We start from the raw sequence: 10,224 nt of genomic DNA on the forward strand, positions 1-10,224 counted from the left end.
ATACGATAGACGGAACGTCTCTTTAAAACTTCGGCGAAAGCAGATTCTGTCCAGGGAGCTCATGGGGCTATTATGTGTGTTTGATCCGCAGACTGGTCAAAATGACAGCATGTATATAATTATTAGCTCGACTATTCGAAGAATAATCTAGCTATTCTACTCACACTGGCGTTTGCGTCGGCGTCGGCGTCACACCTTGGTTAAGTTTTTGAATGCAAGTACATACAGCTATCATTTAAAGGCATATAGCTTTGAAACTTATTTTTCCTTTTTCTAAGTCAATTACCAACCTCACTGGGTCAAGTTCCATAACTCTGACATGTATTTTGAGCAAATTATGCCCCCTTTTGGACTTTAAAAATTCTGGTTAAAGTTTTACATGCAAGTTACTATCTCCAAAAGTAATGCAGATATTGAATTGAAACTTCACATGTGTCTTCGGGGTTATAAAACTAGTTGATAGCAGCAAGTCCCATAACTCTGACCTTCATTTTGGCCAAATTATGCCCCCTTTTGGACTTAGAAAATTCTGGTTAAAGTTTTGCGTGCAAGTACATACAGCTATTACAAAAAGGCATATAGATTTGAAACTTATTTTTTCTTTTTCTAGATCAATAACCAACCTCACTGGATTATGTCCCATAACTCTGACATGTATTTTGAGCAAATTATGCCCCCTTTTGGACTTAGAAAATTCTGGTTAAAGTTTTACATGCAAGTTACTCTGTCCAAAACTAATGCAGATATTGAACTGAAACTTCACATGTGTCTTCGGGGTTATGAAACTAGTTGATAGCAGCAAGTCCTATAACTCTGATATGCATTTTGGTCAAATTATGTCCCCTTTTGAACTTAAAACTCTTTGGATATTTTATCTTTTTGGGTAATATTTTCCTGCTTCTGGGACAATATTTCGAATAGTCGGGCTTGGCTGTCTTACGGACAGCTCTTGTTTTTACTATTGAATGAATAATATTTCAGAGAATTATTTATTGGTTTTAATAATTTGGTATTAAATATCTTTTACAATGGAGAAGACAGAGCAGGCGGTGATGTCATTCAACAATCAGAAAGTGGCAAAAACACTGAATTCAAGATATTTTGTGTACCTAAGTTTGTTCTGCAGAATGATGTGCAATGCAAAACTTTATGAGAGTTAGTATAGTCACAGTGAATCAAAACTTCAAACAGGAAGTCTATAAGTAAATCTATTTTCTATTTTGTCAGTTACCTATCAAAATGACCCAGTTAATTAAGGAGCATAATATACAACCAAGCAAAATAAAAGCAAAGTACGTTTGCTACAGCCTGTTCAAGAGAGACGACGGAATGTGCAGACCACTTTGCGCTCCACTCCATCTCTCCGGCAGGAATGCCACTATTTTTTACTGGAACATCATAATTTGTCAAGTTAAAAACATGTCCTAGAAGTTCATTTTTATAGACATACATACATATATATTTTTTTTAAATTTTTTTTTTAATTTTACATAATTAGTTTTACTTTCCAGCGATCGAAAGTGTATGCCACCGTGTCCGTTTTTGTGTTTAATATGGACAGGATATGTGCATGACCAATTTGAAGTTGACATGCAAAAACGAGAACCAAGAACTAAAGCAATTCAGGCATGCATAAATTTTATGACAAATTGGTTTAATTTTCTTAAATTTTCACTTGAGAACAGACAATATTGCGTAACTGACACAATTAATTAGAATTAATTCTAAATTTCAATACTAACATGAAAAACATTTTTTTTTTTAAATTCCTATTTTGGAGAAAATTTCTCGCATATACTAAAATGTAATAAAAAGATACATTTTAATGTTTTTCTTTCTTCTAAGGACAACTGTTTCCCCATTTTCACTGTATAAGTTGCCTATATCATAATTAACCAGAAAGAAACCATAAAAGTCATTGGTGTCCGTACTTTTTCGGCGGTATTTCTTGAAATTTAGGTTATTTTTGCTAGGGGCCACAGCTACTTTTCGCCAGAATTGTTGCATTGTTTGGATGTTTGATTCAGAAAAATCTTCTTTTACGCACGTTTCTTAGGGAATACTTAAACATGCTTTAGCATGAAAAAGAATTTAAAGGACTTGTATTCGTTCGTAGATACACTACCCAAGCTACATTTTTCCGTCGTTTAACTTGTAAAGAGATATCTCGTTTTCAGTGCTTTTTCTATTTCTTTTGATAGAAACCATTTAGATCGAAACCGATAAATTCGGCTTGGTTTGTTTCCATTCACGCGAAGTGAAAACAAACTTTAACGAAAAACATAACCTATACTGGGTAACAAACGGCAGCTGCGTAATCAGCTGCGCAGTAAAAACTGCCAGAAATACCCTAAATACGAGACAAATCTTTAAAGCTGCATAGACATTACAAAACTAGTGAACATTCTGACATTTAGCTCAACATACATATCACAATACATTAAACATACTTCAAATGTAAACTAAATTCGGTATACTTTACAAGTGGACAGTTTGGTGATTTGTTCAAAACGTTTTAAATACGAATAATCTTTTACATTTATAGTATTCAAAAATCTCAGCCCGGCTGCACATTTTGTTACCAACCATATAGAATGTTAACTACTGCAAGGGGAGTAATGAGCGGTGTTTTTTTTCTTATTATATGAATGTATTATCCCTCTTAGTAAAGACAAATCCAAATAAGGAAGTAAATTTGAATCAAATTTCCAAATAAAACCGGAAAAGAAAGTAGTCTTTTTTTATTTAAGTTTTTGGAAAATTTGGCAATTTTAAGAACAGAAATCTATACGATAGTATATTACTGAAAATACTGATAAGGTACTTGGTTTATTTATATTTTTCATGGCTAACTGTGTTATAAGATTAATTATTTATTTATTTTCAACCATCCGACAAGGTAATATTACATCTAACTATTAAATTAAACGGACAGGAAAATCATAAAGAAATTATACATTTTAAATGTACAGATATAGTTCTCATGAACATTTTTTTTCTTTTAATTTTAGAATGTTTCAAGATCCTGATTATTACCGGACAGTATCATTGAAACTGTCAGAGGTCCTCGATGATATTTATGTAAATGAGAGGACGGTACTGAAGAGGAGGAGAATGGTGTTGTTGCAGGAAACTATGCTCACCACTTTACACAGATTACTCGGCCAGCCTATAGTTTTCTATAATTTCGGTAGCCGATCTGAAGGATCAACAACAATAGGACTCGATTCAGACGCTGATACACTCTGCTGCTTCAATACTTGGAATGTGATAAGAGACTGGGGTGAGTGGCAGCATGGTATGTTCAATCTCCTCATGATCCAGGATGAGACCACATCGCCTGGCTACTGTCTCCTACAAGTGCTGAGGAAGGATGAGCCTCTTCCTCTGTATTTACCTGAACACGTATCACATAGGTATTTTACAGTAAGAGGAGGTAGAGTATTTGTGAAGAATACAGCGTTCAATCGTGATGTTCTAGCAGGTACTGTCACAAATGGTCCAGCAACATCACAACAAGGACGTCCAGGTTTTTATGATGTAGATTTTGTTAAAGCTTTCCGTTGCAAGTCATGGCCTGTAGAAGCCCAACCTTGGTTAATAAGACAAGGTATAGGAATGTGGCCAACAGAGGAAATGAAGAGATATTGCGAGAATACCGGATGTTTTTTTGTTCCAGTGAGCAGTAAAAGTGGTCAGTATGAGGAGTTTGAATGGAGAATATCTACTTCCATGGCTGAAAGGTTTCTTATGTTCAGTTTAAACATTACACAAATGAGATGTTACATCCTTATGAAGATGATTCTTAAAACATTCATAAATCCTCGGTGTAATGGTGTTCTGTCAAGTTTTATGTGCAAGACTGTTTTATTGTATTGCATACAGAACACACATTCAAACAATTGGCGACCGTCCAATTTACTTGCGTGTTTAACTGTCTGCCTTATAGTATTGGAGAACTGTGTTAGACAAACAAACTGTCCACATTTTATAATACCTGAAAACAATCTGATGGCCGGGAGAATTTCTCCTCGAAACAAAAACAAAATTCTAGAAATCTTACAAAATATTGCACAAAGTGAAGGTCGTGTACTGCTGGAGATTCCCATTGACAACCTTGGCACAAGACTGCAGGTGAAGATGAACATGTATGGAGCTTTTCAGTACTACCGCACTTCAGCCGAAATGTATGCTGAGATCTCACAAGGTCTTCTATTAGATACAGGCAGTACTGTATGTGCGTGTCACAAACACTTAATAAGAAAAAGTCTACATGGTGGAAATGATGATGTACAGGTGATATTTTCAGACTTTACATTTAAAGTAGTGAACACATACAGAGAAATAGGTTGTAACAGTTTGGAAAAAACTGCATTCAAACTTTTTATACCTCTATTATATTCTTCACTAGGGTCTGCGGTGGCATCTAGTGAAATTTACGCACACAACGTGATAACTCGAAAAACACTGACATGTTTTTCTATAGGTTTGGATTCCGATGTATCATCTGGCAGACTGAAGCTTGCCTCAGCCATTTATTGTCTAGGAGATATGATTAGAACCGAGTTTGTCCTTAGGAATACTGAAGACTTGTATGATCTGAACATCGTGGAACCTCTATGTCGTTGTAATAACTTAAGAAGATCTCTCTCTAGACAAGGGTTCCAAAATAAATCACGCACTGGCAATGAAGAACTCATAAGACATATCACGGCATTTTGTGTTGGATTCGCAAGGTGTGAAATAAACTGTGTTCCACAAGAACTACGATATGAAATGTTTAGGTCTACACAAGAAGATATGATTGAAAGGGATGAAATCTTTAACAATTGGATGGACTGGGCAGTAGTAGATTCCCTCCCTTACCTCTACTTTCTACAGTACAAAACTTTTGGCCACCTTCAGAGAGCAGCCGCCCAGCAGCAGGCACTCACAAACCTAGTCACTACAATTGAAACGGAGTCTAACCTTGGTCATAGGGAAACGGCGCTAAATTTACTGGGTCAATGTATGGAACAGGAGAACCGACATAATGATGCTCTGCGCTGCTATGTGCTATCCCTGAACATCCGTGCAAGAAACAACGCCGCAAACTTTCTTATACCCAAGTTACTTTATGCATTTGCTAACAGACACGTCCTGTAGAAATAGATTAAAAAAACTGATGAATAGAAAGGGAGAGTTTACTGAACTGAAAAAGATGTTGTGTGTATGTATATGTACGATCAGAAGGTATGAAAATATGAAATGTTTAGATCTACACAAGAAGATACGATTGAAATGCATGAACTCATTGACTGTTGCTGGGCAGTAGTAGATTCTCTCCCTTTACCTCTGCTTCATACATTACAAAACGTATGGCCACCAGAGAGCAGCCGGCCAGCTGCAGGCACTCACAAACCTAATCACAACCATCGTACTGGGGCAATGTATTGGACAGGAGAACTGCCATAATGATGCTCTGCGCTGCTACATGCTATCTCTGAACATCCGTGCAAGAAACAATGCCGCTAATTTTCTTATACCCAAATTACTTTATGCATTTTTTTTGCTAACAGACACATCGTTTAAAAATAGATGCAAAAAAACTCTGCGACGAATGACACTACTGAACATACCGAAATAGATGATGCGAGTTGGTGTACATACATTATTAGATAACTTACACACACGCCTATTGATGTTCGATTCAAATCAGTGTGAAGTTTACAAGTACAATTTTATCCAAGAATACTTGAGATTCAAAAAAAAAGGTTCGGAGTCAAACACTAAAAATCACGGATAGATTGTTGAATTTCAGAGGCTTTACTTAATTTATAATATATTTGATTAAAAACTTGCAATTAATATTCTACATTTGTAATGCAACTGATAACAAGAGCTCGTAGAACACGAAATGCCCCCCTCGATGCATTCAGTAATTGCACAAGGAACAGAATTTTTTTGGTCACTGTACACAAAAGTTCTACTGTTCTGGGTAAATGTGACCTTGACCTTTGAACTTAAAATAAACACAGGTCACCTGCTGGTCATGATCAACCTCCCTATAAAGTTTCGTGATCCTAGACCAAAGCGTTCTCAAATTATCGTCCAGAAGCCGTTTAACTATTCCGGGTCACTGTGACCTTGACCTTTGACCTTAAAATCAATAAGGGTCATCTGCTGGTCATGACAAACCTCCCTGTTAATTTTCATGATCCTAGGCCAAAGCATTCTGATCATCCGGAAACCGTTTAACTGTTCCGGGTCACTGTGACCTTGACCTTTTACCTACTGACCTCAAATCAATAGGGGTCATCTGCTGGTCATGACCAATATTGCTGTCAATTTTCATGATCCTAGAATTAAGCGTTCTCGAGTTATCATCCGGAAACTGTTTAAATGCTTTGGGTCACTGTGACCTTGACCTACTGATCATAGGGGTCATCTGCTGCTTATGACCAATGATCCTAGGCCCAAGTGGTCTTGAGTTACCATCCGGAAACAGAATGTTTTACATATGGACTGACATCTGCAAATCAATATATCCTTCCTTCATATCCTTCCTTCTTCGAAGGAGAGCATAAAAATGTGTATTGTTTGCAATTTGTGGTAACTCTGTTGTAAAAATAATCTCCTAATAGAGATTTTAGATACATAGAAATCAATATTTTGCTGCCAAGTGCTGTGTAATATATTTAGAAATATCACCAGGGTACATCAGTCAGTATGTATAGAACTTATACGCAAAACATAATTCAGTAATCTACCATGACCAAAAGTACAAACACTAACAAGAGTGGCAAAGCGTCACAATACACGCTCGTCACAACAACTTTACTTTTGACTTGTTTTCTTGAGTAGGAAGTACTCTTCTTTTTGTAGTTTAATGACTATCCACCTGGTTATCGAATATAATTTGCCCATAAACATTCCAAGTTTGGTGAAAACTGGTTAAAAACTCTAAAGTGAACACTGTCCATTTTCGCAATTTCAAGTAATCAAAGGGCCATAACTCAAGTGACTGGAGTATCCAGCTGGTTGTCAAACTTATAAGAGATATTATGTTCATAAACATTGGGGCCCAAGAATAGAGAGAGAGGACACTGTAAATTTTTTCAAGTTTTAGTAATTCAAGGGCCATTACTCCAGAACCTCACAATCTGGGTGGATATTGAACTTGGCAGAGACATTATGCCAGTAACAGGCTTGCCACTTAGTTGAAACAAGAGCACGGCCTTGCGGGTGCAGACGCTCATCTGACTTGTTGTCTCTATATAATAGAAATATTGTCATACCCATGATTTTCTAAGTCCAAAAGGGCCATAATTCTTGCAAAAAAGCAATGTAGAGTTATAGTACTTGCCGTGCAGTCAGCTTTCAATGGCGAATAACTGCTCCAAGTTTTAAAGCAATAGCTTCGACCGTTAGGAAGAAAAGTTTACCTAAACCCAAAATTTAACCAAGAAATCTGATACTTTTCCAAAAGGGGCAATAATTTTTGCAAAAAGCAGGATGGAGTTATGTTTCTTGCTGTACAGTCAGCTTTTAATGGTGAACAAGAGTGGAGTTAATTGTTTCTTGCTGTGCAGAGTCAGCTTTCAATGGTGAACAAGAGCTCATCGAACACGAAATGCCCCCCTTGATGAATTCAGTAATTGCACCAGGAACATAAATCATTTGCTCACTGTAAACAAAAGTTCTACTGTTCTGGTTCAATGTGACATTGACCTTTGACCTACTGACCTCAAAATCAACAGGGGTCATCTCCTGGTCATGATCAACCTCCCTATCAAGTTTAGTGATCCTAGGCCCAAGCGTTCTCAAGGTATCGTCTGGAAAGGGTTCAATTGTTCCGGGGCAATGTGACCTTGACCTTTAGCCTACAGATCTCAAAATCTATAGGGGTCATCTACAGGTCATGACCAACCTCCCTATCAAGTTTCATGATCCTAGGCCCAAGCATTCTCAAGTTATTGTCTGGAAACGGTTTAAATGTTCCGGTTCACTGTAACCTTGACCTTTGACCTTAAAATCAATAGGGGTCATCTGCTAGTCATGATGAACCTCACTATAATCTTTCATGACCCTTGGCCTAAGCGTTCTCAAGTTATCGTCAAGAAACCGTTTTAACTGTTCCTGGCTAATCTGACCTTGAACTTTGACCAAATGACCTCAAAATCAATAGGGGTCATCTGTTGGTCATGATCAATCTCCCTATCAATTTTCCTGATCCTAGGCCTAAGCGTTCTCAAGTTATCGTCAAGAAACCGTTTTAACTGTTCCTGGCTAATCTGACCTTGAACTTTGACCAAATAACCTCAAAATCAATAGGGGTCATCTGTTGGTCATGATCAATCTCCCTATCAATTTTCCTGATCCTAGGCCCAAGCCTTCTTGAGTTATCGCCCAGAAACCGTTTTACTGTTCCTGGTCACTGTGACCTTGACCTTTGACCTACTGACCTCAAAATCAATAGGGGTCATCTGCTGGTCATGACCAACCTCCCTATCAACTTTCACGATCCTAGGCCCAAGCGTTCTTGATTTATCATCCGGAAACCGTTTAACTGTTCAGGGTCACTGTGACCTTGACCTTTGACATACAGATCTCAAAATCAATAGGGGTCATCTGCAGGTGATGACCAACCTTCTATCAACTTTCATGATCCTTATGAAGTCAAATTCATGGTCACTGAAAGTCAGTTTTAAGATCAGTATGCAAAACTGTACATGTCATCCAAATTTCAAGGCTGTATCTTAAACAAGAGATGTCAGTGGACAGCGCGCTCGACTATTCTCAGTGCTTGATAGTATAATATTAGCAATGAGTAAAACTTTAACATTACTATAAGCATATTCGAAGTCGAAAAGGGGCCATAATTCAGTCAAAATGCTTGACAGAGTTGCCTCCTCCTTTTTACAGACTGGGGTCATGATGGTAAACAAGTATGCAAAATATGAAAGCAATATCTCAATGGACTTTGAAAATATTTGGGGTGGTATGCAAACTTTAACATTTATTCTAAGTAGAAAAGGGGCCATAATTCAGTCAAAATGCTTGATAGAGTTGCCTCCTCCTTTTTACAGACTTGGGTCATGATGGTAAACAAGTATGCAAAATATGAAAGCAATATCTCAATGGACTTTGAAAATATTGGGGTGGTACGCAAACTTTAACATTTATTCCAAGTCGAAAAGGGGCCATAATTCAGTCAAAATGCTTGATAGAGTTGCCTCCTCCTTTTAACAGACTGGGGTCATGATGGTAAACAAGGATGCAAAATATGAAAGCAATATCTCAATGGACTTTGAAAATATTTGGGGTGGTACGCAAACTTTAACATTTATTCCAAGTCGAAAAGGGGCCATAATTCAGTCAAAATGCTTGATAGAGTTGCCTCCTCCTTTTAACAGACTGGGGTCATGATGGTAAACAAGGATGCAAAATATGAAAGCAATATCTCAATGGACTTTGAAAATATTTGGGGTGGTACGCAAACTTTAACATTTATTCCAAGTCGAAAAGGGGCCATAATTCAGTCAAATGCTTGATAGAGTTGCCTCCTCCTTTTAACAGACTGGGGTCATGATGGTAAACAAGGATGCAAAATATGAAAGCAATATCTCAATGGACTTTGAAAATATTTGGGGTGGTACGCAAACTTTAACATTTATTCTAAGTCGAAAAGGGGCCATAATTCAGTCAAAATGCTTGATAGAGTTGCCTCCTCCTTTTAACAGACTGGGGTCATGATGGTAAACAAGGATGCAAAATATGAAAGCAATATCTCAATGGACTTTGAAAATATTTGGGGTGGTACGCAAACTTTAACATTTATTCTAAGTCGAAAAGGGGCCATAATTCAGTCGAAATGCTTGATAGAGTTGCCTCCTCCTTTTAACAGACTGGGGTCATGATGGTAAACAAGGATGCAAAATATGAAAGCAATATCTCAATGGACTTCGAAAATATTTGGGGTGGTACGCAAACTAACATTTATTCCAAGTCGAAAATGGGCCATAATTCAGTCAAAATGCTTGATCGAGTGGCCTCCTCTTTTTTACAGACTGGGGTCATGATAGTAAACAAGTATGCAAAATATGAAAGCAATATCTCAATGGACTTTGAAAATATTTGGGGTGGTACGCAAACTTTAACATTTGTGTGACGCTTACGCCGAGCTAAAAACAAGGAAGTAGATCAGTAGGTCAAGGTCACTGTAAGGTGACCCGTTATCACTTG

General features: G+C 37.4%; 1 protein-coding gene across 1 annotated transcript; it reads left to right on the plus strand.

The window, feature by feature from the left end:
- The first annotated feature begins 2,683 nt into the window (after positions 1 to 2,683).
- Positions 2,684 to 5,852, plus strand: LOC123549227 (uncharacterized). The gene is made up of 2 exons (XM_045337143.2): positions 2,684 to 2,820; positions 3,012 to 5,852. The coding sequence occupies exon 2, from the start codon at positions 3,013 to 3,015 to the stop codon at positions 5,143 to 5,145; it is 2,133 nt and encodes a 710-aa protein (XP_045193078.2). The 5' UTR covers positions 2,684 to 2,820; position 3,012; the 3' UTR covers positions 5,146 to 5,852.
- The last annotated feature ends 4,372 nt before the right edge of the window (positions 5,853 to 10,224 follow it).

Source organism: Mercenaria mercenaria, chromosome 6, assembly GCF_021730395.1.
Source record: "Mercenaria mercenaria strain notata chromosome 6, MADL_Memer_1, whole genome shotgun sequence".
Taxonomy (NCBI): Eukaryota; Metazoa; Mollusca; class Bivalvia; order Venerida; family Veneridae; genus Mercenaria; species Mercenaria mercenaria.

Coding starts and splice junctions, on each gene's coding strand:
- LOC123549227 (XM_045337143.2), top strand. CDS start 3,013: ATGTTTCAAGATCCTGATTATTACCGGACAGTATCATTGAAACTGTCA.